General features: G+C 35.5%; 1 protein-coding gene and 1 pseudogene across 1 annotated transcript in view; both read left to right on the top strand.

Annotated features, from left to right (window-relative positions):
- The first annotated feature begins 907 nt into the window (after positions 1-907).
- Positions 908-1,301, top strand: LOC118148965 (large ribosomal subunit protein eL27 pseudogene; annotated as a pseudogene).
- An 8,168-nt stretch (positions 1,302-9,469) lies between these two features.
- LOC100394089 (arylacetamide deacetylase-like 2) overlaps positions 9,470-12,274 on the top strand; it is a 27,936-nt gene continuing 25,131 nt past the window's right edge. The window contains exon 1 of the mRNA XM_002759485.6: positions 9,470-9,639. Within this exon, the coding sequence (XP_002759531.4) occupies positions 9,502-9,639 (138 nt within the window). The 5' untranslated portion in view covers positions 9,470-9,501. The remainder of the gene's footprint in view (positions 9,640-12,274) is intronic.

The raw sequence follows: 12,274 nt of genomic DNA, 5'->3' as shown, positions 1-12,274 counted from the left end.
AGAGAGAATAGCACTTGGGGGCATTTTGATCTGGCAGTGTACATGAAGTGCAACTAGATTAAGTAGGGGAAAAAGAAGAAAGACACAATTTTTTTCTTTAGAGCACAGTAATTTTATAAGAATATGTCTTTGTGTTGACCATTCTGATTCATATTCCCAGGTACGTGGTGTGATTTTTCATTAGGTATTTCCAAGTCTTTTTTATTTCAGCAGTTTCCTGAATTGCAGTTGTTAATATATTTTTTTCCGTTGCCTTCTGTTTTTGTTAGTTTACTTTGTTTTTCTTGAGGCAAGGTTTTGTTCTGTCACCCAGGCTGGAGTGCAGTGGTATGATCATGGCTCACTGCAGTCTTAACCTCCCAGGCTCAATCAATCCTCCCTCCTCAGCCTCCTGAATCGCTGGGACGACAGGCATGTGGCACCATGCTGGGCTAATTTTTCTATTTTTTTAGTGGAAATGGGGGTCTCAGTATGTTGCCTAGGCTGGACTTGAAGTCGTGGACTCAAGTGATTCTCCAGCCTTAGCCTCTCAAAGTGGCCATGTTTTTCTTTTTAAATGACTGCTTTGTCCATGAGATGGCTCTTCTTTGCTTATCTTTAAAATTTATCACTTTCTCTTGAATATCATTTATCTCCTCTTTTTTGATATTTACAATTTTATTCCTTTTCATTTTGCATTTCTTTTGTTGTGATTTGTTGTGTTTTTCCCCATTTGTTCTATTTTAGTTTTTATGTCTATGTTTTATTTTATAGCTACTTTGTATGAGATTTGACTTTGATACTATTGAATTTGGATTTCATTTGGTTCTGAACTTGTAGAAGGAAACAGTTTAGATATCTTCTCTGATATCACAGAGTTCCCTCTTCAGGTTTTGGAAAGTGTTAAAATATAAAAAGTAGAGTGAGATTTTTTTCCTTTTTGCTGTAGGCCCGAGTGGGTGCTGCCGAAATGGGCAAATTCATGGAACCTAGGAAGGTGGTGCTTGTCCTGGCTGGATGCTACTCTGGACGCAAAGCTGTCATAGTGAAGAACATTGATGATGGCACCTCAGATCGCCCCTGCAGTCATGCTTTGGTGGCTGGAATTGACTGCTATCCCCACAAAGTGACAGCTGCCATGGGCAAGAAGAAGATCGCCAAGAGGTCAAAGATCAAGTCTTTTAGGAAAGTTTAAAACTACAATCACCTGATGCCCACAAGGCACTCTGTGGACATCCCTTTGGACAAAGGCCAAGGTCAAGTTTGAGGAGAGATACAGGACAGGTAAGAACAAGTGGTTCTTTCAGAAGCTGCGGTTTTAGATGCTTTGTTTTATTATGCTTTATTAAGAAATAAAAAATAAATAAATAAAGTAGAGTGGCTTGCTTTCAGATGTTTTTCAGTTATCTGGACCTCTGCTCATGACCCCTTTGTTGTCCACATCCTCCTCAGCTTGTATATCACTCCCATCAATTTCTGCTCTGTGGGGTTCTATCCTTCATGGAAGACAGAGCTGGGCAGATCCAGGCTTTACTGGAGCTAGATTGTTCCATTGTTTCAGATTGGGCCTCTTGAACTCAGCCGCTGTTTGAATGGACAAAATCCTTCCCAATTTACCTACTATTCTCAACTTGGCCTCCTGTGTTTTTCAGTGACTACCTGTTAACTAATTTTTGCTACCGTTATTATTTGATCTGTCAGATGGCCTCTGCTTTCCTCTACATTCTCCTGCCTAGATGCTGATAACATACCAGTTTTGTGCCTATTCATTTGCTTTGTTTCCTTTCTTATATTTTGAGATTTGCGGGGATACTTAGCCAGTTTTGTTGTACACATCATCAATTTCATTTTAGTTTTGATATTTATGTAGTTGCTCCGTTTGTTTCTGTATAGATACCAATAAGTCCTAAAAACTACCTGCTGCTTGTTACCTCCAGTTTTCCAAAATTTCTCATCTTTATCCTTTAACTGAAAACTATGGTTCAACTCTACTTCACAAAAATTCTAGTATAATTGTATTGGTATAGATAATTTTATTGTTTTCTTTTATATCTATATTGATGTTCTGTTTTCTAATTTTAAATTCATTTTCAATACTTAGCTGATTTACACCATTCAAGAATCAAATTTACATAAATAAAAAAGAAAACATGGAAAGGGATGGTCACATTCTTGTTACTTTTCACACTTTTTTCCTGCACCCCCACAACTATATGTAACTTGTATTAATTATATGAGATTTGACCTTGCTATTTATCTATTGCTCATTTTCCTAGTTTTTCCTTATAAGAAAATACAATTATATGTTTTTTATTTTTTTTGTATAAGTAAGCTATTACATGCATAATTCTCCACACTTTGTTTTCTACCTAATTATATACTCTGAAGAAAATTTTAAATAACTACCTAACTTCCACTTTGTTTGAATATCTGCATAATATCCTATTGTGTGGAGGTGCTGTAGTTCTTTACCCAGTCATCCATAGGTGGGCACTTGGGAGACTTACTACATTTTTCTATTAAAAAGAATATCACAAAGAAAAATGTAGTTATATGTACATAATTTCAGACATGTTGATTTGTATAATGAATTCTCAGAAATGTGATGTTTGGAACAAGGCGGAATATATAGTTATATTATTAGGTGCTTCAATTGTCTTTCCTATGGTTTCACCGTTTTGTGCTAGTGTATTAGTGCACGAAAGCAGTTTTTTCCCACTATGCTGCCTTTAGAATGAGTTGTCGATGTTTTGATTTTTCACAATTAATTTGGAAAAAATGCATTTTACGGGAATATTATGAGGTTATTATACATGATACTAAACTTCCTTTAACACGTTTAAAGACCATTTGTATTTCCCTTGCCTTTGAATGTGCTTTCATAAACTTCACTGATTTCTGATTGCATTGTTGGTAGTATTATTCTCAATATACAGAGCATTTATATACTATGAAACTATCTGTTCTTCTGTATTACATGTTCCACATGTTTTAAATGTTTTTACATTTGTCTTTTTCTTACTGGGAATTTTGCATTTGGATGAACTCTTTAACTGGGGAAGTCAACAGACCTGAAGCCCTGGACCATAAATCTCAGCTCATGTGATAGTGAGCAAAGAATTGCAAATTAACATCACAATGCAAGCTCAAAGCAAAATTTATTAAGCAGAGTAATACATTCTCAGAGAAAGAGCAGACCGATTTCTGCAAAGTGAAATTTGCAGTTTTCCCTTACAAAACTCAAGGGGCTTTTATGAGAGTTTAGTGGGGAGGAGTTTAGGTTTGGGCTATGTCAGAGTGACAGGATGATGTCATTTGATTGGCAGTCTATAGTTAAATAGCTAAAATTAAACTGCCCATGTTCTTATCCATAGTTTGTCAAGAAAAACCCACTGGATGGAGAAAACCACAGGTAGATGTTATTATAATGATGGTCTAATGAGCTTGGGGTGAACTTTGGGACACAGTTCCAGGCTACTGGGCATGAACCACTTTAGGGAATTTCCACTTCTTCCCTGTTTATCTTTTTCCAGTATGGGCTGGCCACAAACTTTACCACCAACTCGATTTCTTACGATGGAGTTAGTGCAGTTCTGGGGCTGAACTTAGGTAGACCATAGGCTGCTGTCTTAGTGACAGCCTTTTTGTTCTCTTCCTTTACCCCCTCCTAGCTGCTAATGTCTATCTAACTACCTAAAATTATTATTATATGTTGTATTAGTCCATTTTTTCCCACTGCTGTAAAGATACTACATGAGGCTGGGTAATTTATAAAGGAAAGAGGTTTAATTGACTTACAGTTCCACATGGCTGAGGAGGCCTCAGGAAACTTACAATTGTGGTGGAAGGCAAAGGGGGAGAAAGGTGTGCCTTACATAGTGGAAGGCAAGAGAGAGCACAAGAGTGAAGGAAGAACTCCTAAGCACTTATAAAACCATCAGATTTTGTGAGAACTCACTCATTATCATGAGAACAGTATGAGGGAAACCACTCATAATCCAATAACCTCCTACCAGGTCTCTTTCTCCACACGTGGGGATTACAATTCAATATGAGATTGGGTGGGGACAGAGAGCCAAACAATATCATATGTAGAACTTGCTTACTGTGAGTTTAAGTTTTTAAAAAAATTTTCTTGTCAAATCTATCAATCTTTTTAATAACCATGTCCAGGTTTTAAATTACCATTAAAACAAACTTCCCCTTTGTTTTAACAGAGTTTACTCATATTTTTTTTTCAAGTACTTGCCCAGTTTTTCCTTTGGTTTCTTTGTTTATTTCTGTTGTGGTAAAATACACGTAGTATTTATTATGTTAACTACTCATCAATTTTCAATTCAGAGACATAAAATACATTCATAATGTTTTGCAACCATGACCGCTATCTAGATCCAGAACTTTTTAGAATCATTTCCAACAGAATTCTGTATTCATTGGTCCAAAACTCCCTTTCCCAACCTCTCCCCAGGCCCTGGTAACCTCTATTTTATTTTGTGTCTATAAATTTACCTATTCTAGGTAGCTCAAATAAGAGAAATTATGGAATTTTTAACCTTCTTTGTCCAGTTTATTCCACCAGACATTATGTTTCCAAGGTCCATGTTGTAGGAAAAAATTTCATTCCTTTGTATGACTGAATATTGCAAATACATGCTACTCTACTGCAAATATATACCACGTCTGCTTATGCATTCCTCAGTGGATGGACACTTGGATTGTTTCCAGCTCTTAGCTTTTGTGGATAATGCTGCAATGAACATTTGAAGTTTTCAAGGATTTGTTCCTTCATTCTAGGTTGTCTAACTTTTAGGCCTTCAGCTGTTTATTGTATTCTCTGATAATTCCTTTCATCTCTGTAAGGCCAGTTAGTGAGGTCCCAACTCTCTCTTCTGATTGAGTTATTTGCGTATACTCGCTTTTTGATTTGTTGTTCCAACTAAAGGTTTTGTCAGTTTTGTTTCAGACATCCAACTTTTGGTTTCACTGCTTTACTCTATTTTTTTATTCTCTCTTTTGTTTATTCACATTCTAATCTTTACTATTTGTTATTCCTACTAGCTTTGAACTTAATTTCCTTTTTTTCCTATAAATTTCCGTCTCAGCACTGCTTTGCTGTATCCCATAGGTTTTGATGTATTGTGGTTTTGTTTTCATTCATCTCTATTTATTTTCTAATTTTCCTTATGACTTTTTTTTCCTCTGACCTATTAGTTGTTTAAAAGTGTGTTGTTTAGGCTAAGTGCAGTGGATCATGCCTGTAATGCCAGCACTTTGAGAGGCCAAGTGGGAGGACTGCTTGAGACTAGGAATTTGCAACCAGCCTGGACAATACAGGTATATCCTGTGTGTACAGAAAATTAAAAAAATTAATCGGGTGTAGTGGCACACACCTGTAGTCTTAACTACTCCAGAAGGTTGAGGCAGGAGGATTGCTTGAGCCCAGGAGTTTGGAGCTGCAGTAAGCTATGATTGCATTGCAGTACTCCAAGCTGGGCAATAAAGCAAGACCTTGTCTCTCTAAAAAATGAAAAATAAATACAAATAAAAAATTTTAAGTGTGTTGTTTAATTTCCATACATTTGTGTAATTTTCAGTTTTCTTTTTGTTATTAATTTCTAACTATATCATTTTGATAGTAGAAAAAATACTTTTTATAAGCTACTATATTTTAAAAAACCTAGTAAGACCTGTTACATTGCCTAATATAGAGTCTATTTTAGAGAATGTCCCATGTGTACTTGAAATAATGTGTATTTTGCTATTGCTGGGTGGCGTGTTCTATATATATGCCTGTTAGGTCTAGTCAGTTTATTGTGTAGTTAAAGTTCTCTATTCCTTCATGTATCTTCTATCTGGTTGTTTCATTCATTCTTGAAAGTGGTAAGGATTTCAACATGTAAATTTAGGGGGACAGGGCATAAACATTCAGTGTATAGCAAGGTTTAAAGAAAATATTTATATGTATGTGTCCTGCACATATCATTACAAGAAGATTCATACCCACTATGTAAGTTCAGTTTGGTGTTACTCATACTACAATTTGCACTTATTTAGGAGGAGATAAAGATAAATTCATCAACCCTACCTATTGGGGATCACGAAAAGCAACATAGAAAGGATTGAACTGAAAATTAAGAGGAAAAATGAATGTTTGACAGGGAGATGGGATCAGAGAGAAATTGAGTGGTTCATTCTAGGAGAGATGTGACAAGAACTTTAGAAGCTTTATTTATTTAGTTTTTTGTTATAAAATCATTTCCAGTGGTTGAAGTCCACCTGAATCATAGGATAAAAGGAGAGATGTATGAAGATAATCAGAAACATATACCATCCTATTGAGGAATTTGTATTTTATCTCAGAGGAATGAAGAAAATATTACTTGCTATAAAGGTGTTTGAGATTGCCTGAACTTAATAGAACTAAGGTGTGGGAAGGCACATCTAAGACTCCATAGACAGTAATCATAGATTATGACACTGTGCGGTGAAAATTTGTGAGGCTCAAATAAGCTCACTGTCCTGAACTGTTTGCATGGTGCTTCAGAACTTCACACACTAAAAGCCACAAACGGACAAATCAAACATGATTTCTCTTTCTTCCACAATGTCTCTTTCTGTTCATTTATGTGTGTGTATCTGTGAGGTGTGTGAAGGCAGAAGTCTTGCAATCTTTACCTTAACTCTATTCCTCCCTTAGTTTTTGCCATAACTGACCATTCCTAAAATTACTTTCCAGATACCATTGCTATCGGTGGATTTGAGAATTTCCCTTTCCTAGAATCTTTAGGCATCAATTAACCAATTAACTAGAGAATCCATTCATTTATTTTTAATGTTTATTAAGCACTGCTACATGCACAGCTTTGAGAACTTAGGGGTTGCAAGGATAAAAATATGATGCTGTCTCCCTTCAAGAATCTTATTGTCTACTTAAAAATGGAGGCACAGAATGAATTAAATTAAAGTTTTATAAGTAGGCTAAGGTCACAACTCCCATTTTGTCCAGGACAGTTCCAATATATGTGTATTATTATTAACAATAGTGACTTTTATACTTTAATAGTGTTCTTCTTTAAATGATAGACAATATTAAGTTATACCTAAGGAATTCAGGGAAACCTGAAATACAGGTCAATAAAAATAAATGCTTAAATAATTCAAGTTGGATAGACTTTGGCGTTAATACTCATGCATTAAGAGGTCCAATATATACTTTTAATGATATATATGCTTATATCATGACATATACTTATGTCAGTATAATGATATATGTTTATATCATTAAAAGTGTATATTGGACCTCTGATATGAGTGAATTCTATTACTAAAAATTACTTTCCATAAGTACCAATCCTGTACTTACTATTTACCAGGTCCTGACACATCAGAGAGAAAATCTCTAGTAGTCCTTGTATCTCTGAAGAACCTTCAGGTGATCAGCTCTAATGTGGACATGGTCTCTCTCAGGCTGTCAGGTTGCAGCAGGCACAAGTCCAACATTTGTACTTGATGTTCTCTGCCACCCTAGGCTAAATTATTCATGTGGGTTAGTTCTAAAGATTTACCATTGAAACACATGAACGAAGTCACTATATGTATTAATCAGGGTTCTCCGAAGGAATAGAACCAACAGGAGTCAGACAGACAGATAGATAGATCCACACACAGATATAGATAACTATTATATATTTATATATCTCTATATATATCTATATTATGATTATCTATTATAATGTTTAGATACACACATATTTGTATATGTTTGTGTATCTATCCATGATTAGTTTATACATATATAGAAAGTTACTAGTTATAACTATGTATAAAATTTTGTATACAGAAAGTTCCTATATATATAGTTTCTCTATATAAAGAATTCTATATTTCTCTATATAAAATTTCTATATATATATACGTTTTCTATATATTCTATATATAAAGTGTCTATATATATAAAAATATATAGATATTTTACATAAACTATATATAGAAAGTTTATGTGTGTGTGTATGTATATAGCACATATGTATATATATACACACACACAGACACATATATATGTAGATATATATTGTATAAATTGGCCCATGCAATTATTTAGGCAAAGAAGTCCCACAATATGTGGTGTCTGATGGGAGTCCAGGAATCTAAAGGCCTAGGAACTAGGAGCTCCAATGTCCAAGGGCAGGAGAAGATGGATGTTTGTTAAGTGAAGTATTTAAGTTAGGTTTGATGTAGTCAGGTGCAGCACAATGAGGACATTTAGACTGGAATGTCAAAAAGATGAAGTTTATTTACTTGCAGATTCCAGAAAGAGGAGGGTAAAATGCCTTGCAGAGCCGATGGAAAGGGGGAGGCAGTCAAGGACACTGTCTCTCAGCTAGCAGGTAGAAAGCAAGCGAGAGATGGAGGGACCTGTAGGTAGAACCCTTTATTGGGGTTCAGGATGACCTAGGTGGGTTTCCCACAACAGAGTTGGATTGGTTAATTGAAAGCGGTTACATGATTGTGTTTACCAGACTTAAAGCAGAAATAAGGCAGCAAATGGGGCTTTATCTATCTAGAAACAGAAACAGAAACTGGGTGGAGACTGTCTCAAAATATATAGGTCATTTGTGACAAGCCAGGAACAGAGCAAGAAGGTGCTGCTGAGGCAGCCTGAACTTGAATTAGAGTTACAACAATGTCCCAGCCGAGGAAGAGAGGGAATTTACTTTTCCTCCACATTTTTGTGATTGGGTTCTGCCAGCCCACACCGGGGAGGATGATTTTCTTCACTCACTCTACCAGTTCAAATGCTAATCTTTTCCAGAAACACTCTCAAAGACATATCCAGAAATATTTTTTTACCAGCTATTTGAGCATTCCCTAGCCCAACTGAATTGACACATATTCAACATACTATGTAATCCTTTGTAAAACAGATAATTCAACTGAGCTTCCTGGCTTAGTCTACGGAAAAATTCTAGTTTGGTGCTTGATGGAAATTGAACAAGTACCCTCATCCCCTGTCTTTTAATCGAAAACTTGTTTCACCACAAGAAAAGTTTGTTAACATTGTTAATAATCCATAGTAATGGCATGAGCCTGGATTTTGACTTAATATCAGCAAACTTAAAAAAAAAAACCTGCTTTTAAAAAATGTTGCAACCACCACCCAATCACAAAAATTTACTTCATGACTTATTTAGTGCTTTCATTTAGGTTCTGATTTATGTCTCAATAATAATTGTTTTGGGCTGATGATGGATTCGCAGGGTGAAGAAACACTGTAAGAGTTTTAAATTGAATGCTAATAATGCACGCACACCCTGATGAGTTATGACATCTGGTCCAGTCTGTGTGCTTGCAAAACCAGTTACTGCAGACACTGTAACATTTGAATTGAAAATTAGCTTTGTGTAAAGACGACCATATCACCTGAGAGAGTTCCCAAGACTACATTTGCTCTTCTAGTTATTATTCAGTGTTTATGACAGATTTTAATCTCAGTACCGTGAAGTCGCTGGAAAAAGGGATATTATGGGGCTCAAAGCTCTCTGTTTGGGCCTGCTTTGTGTTCTTTTTGCCTCTCATTTTTACACACCCATGCCAGACAACATTGAAGAAAGCTGGAAAATAATGGCCTTGGATGTCATTGCTAAAACCTGTACATTTATGGTAAGATTAACATTTTTTTTCTATTGGATATTGGGATGACTTATTGACTACAAATGAGTGCTTATGAACTCTTTTATTAATAGTATCACCCTTTTGAAAGAACCCTTGCTTATTTGTTAGAGTAAATTAATTAAATAAAATTGGTGAATAAAGCTTCCTACAGCTGTGTGAAACAGTGAGACAGAATCCTCACTTCTAAGAATTTATGTCTAAATGTGACATGTATAAATTAAATTTATTGTGACATATAAAATAAATGGTATTGACAAAGGAAAAGGCTTTGAGATTTGAGAACTTGATGAAATTTGAACTTTCAGGGACAACCTAGTCCCATAATTACCTTTTAGTTGCTCAGATACACATGGTTGATATTTGTAACTGTTTGATATCAATTTAAGGCTCTTACTCTTTAATGGCTTTCATTGTCCATATTCAATTCTTAATTGCTGGTTTTCAGAGATTTTCTGACTTGGCATATACAGAATTAATGATAAATTCAAGCAAAAAAGTAGCTCCTTTAAAAGGGAAAGGTAGGGTTAAAACTAATATTTTTGAGTTATTAAATTGTATAGGCTTCGTATAGTATATACTTCCATTGATTCCCCACTATCCTGCAATTATTTTTATCAGGTTTTAGGAGGTAGGGGAAGAGATTGAGAAGAACACATGCAGGTAAAAAGTAACAACTCCATAATTTGAACTCTAAACTGTCTCATTTAGAAACCCATACTTTTTCTGCCAAGCCAGATAGCTTCCAGAAAGGGTAACAATAAGGGGCTAAAAGGAGAAGGCAACAGAAAAAAGAGGGCAATCCATGGTCTAAGAAGAAGAGGCTGTCTTGTGAAGCTTTGTACAGCAAACAATACATATGCTTGTGAAACCACAGTTGACTCTTTCTGATGTCCGCAAATATTTTCCCCTCTAATCACTTCTAGAGGCTTACCTTCTCCATAACTTTTCTCTAATGCTCTTACTCCTTGAGTAACCATAAATGGGTAAGCAAGTGTCAGTTCCACAGAGAAACTGCTATGTTACCTTCCTTGATTATCTAATTTGTATCTCAGAACATTAACTTGTTTAAACCCTTCTACAGCCCACTGATTTATTATTATTATTGTTATTACTATCATATAGACAAGGATATTGAGCTACAGAGAGCAATTTTCTCAATGTCATACGGCTAGTAAGTAGTAGCACAAGATGCTGGTTTAAATGGATGCAAACTTGGCTTTGACATTTACTGGCTACAATTTAATGAGTTTCAGCATACTTCCTCATCATTAAAGTATAGGGGTTAGCTTGGTGGCTCACTGTTGTACTTTGGGTGGCCATGGTGGCTGGATCACCTGTCAGGAGTTCAAGACCGGCCTGACAAAAATGGGAAAACGCTGTCTCTACTAAAAGTACAAAAATCAGCTGCGTGTGGTAATGCATGCCTGTAATACCAGCTACTAGGGAGGCTGAGACAGGAGAATTGCTTGAACCCAAGAGGCAGAGATTGCAGTGAGCCTAGATTGTCTGGAGCCAGACTGCACTCCAGCCTGGGCAACAGAGCAAGACTCTCTCTCAAATTAAATTTAAAAATTAAATTAAATTAAAGTTAAAAAAAGTATAGGGGTTAGATGTTCTCAGTTGCCCTGTAAATATCTTAATTTCCTTGGAATGACTGCAATAATAAAAATTGTTTAATGTGTTATCAACCACATAATTAAAAAATTTTTTTTCTTGTGAGTAAACTATCCAGTGACATAACACAAGGGTCCTAGAGAAGCTGTCAGAAATACCAAAGACAGCTTTTTTTCAATAACATCAAAGATGGAATTTAAGGATGAGGAAAATATAATCTTTTTGGAGTTGAAACCCCCAAAATTTGGATTATTACTGCTGTAGTTACATGATTATATTTAAAACTTTGTATTAAATAAAATGAACAATGAAAAAAGAAAATGTGACAGCACGCCTAAAAATTGTTTTATTTTTCTGAAAAATAATTATAAATCACAAATGATTACCGTAGGCATAAAAAACTGCTAGCAAATTAATGGATTTTTGAATACGATAGCACTCAATCTAAAAATACTGAATACTTGATATTTTCTTTTTTTATATACACAACAATTTTTCTTTTTGTTTCCTTTTCTCTTTTTTCTTTTACTTCAAGTTCTGAGATATGTATGCAGAACATGCAGGTTTTTTACATTGATATATGTGTGCAATGATGGTTTCCTGCACCTATCAACTCTTCATCTAGGTTTTAAGCCCTTCATGCATTAGGTATTTGTCCTATTGCTCTCCTTCCCCTTTCCACCCACCTCCCAACAGGCCCTGGTGTGTGATTCCCCTTCCTGTGTCTATGTATTCTCATTGTTCAACTCCCACTTATGAGTGAGAACATGTAGTGTTTGGTTTACTGTCCTGTTGTGAGTTTGCTAAGAATGATGGCTTCCAGCTTCAGCCATGTCTCTGCAAAGGACACGAACTAATCCTTTTGTGGCTGCATAGTATTCCATGGTGTATATGTGCCACATTTTCTTTATCCAGTCTATCACCGATGGGCATTTGGGCTGGTTCTAAGTCTTTGTTATTGTAAATTGTGCTGCAATAAACATACGTGTACATGTGTCTTTATAGTAGA

This window comes from Callithrix jacchus, chromosome 17 (genome assembly GCF_049354715.1).
Source record: "Callithrix jacchus isolate 240 chromosome 17, calJac240_pri, whole genome shotgun sequence".
Lineage (NCBI taxonomy): Eukaryota > Metazoa > Chordata > Mammalia > Primates > Cebidae > Callithrix > Callithrix jacchus.
Note: the sequence above shows the minus strand (reverse complement) of the source record. Positions and strands in the feature narration are given on the sequence as shown.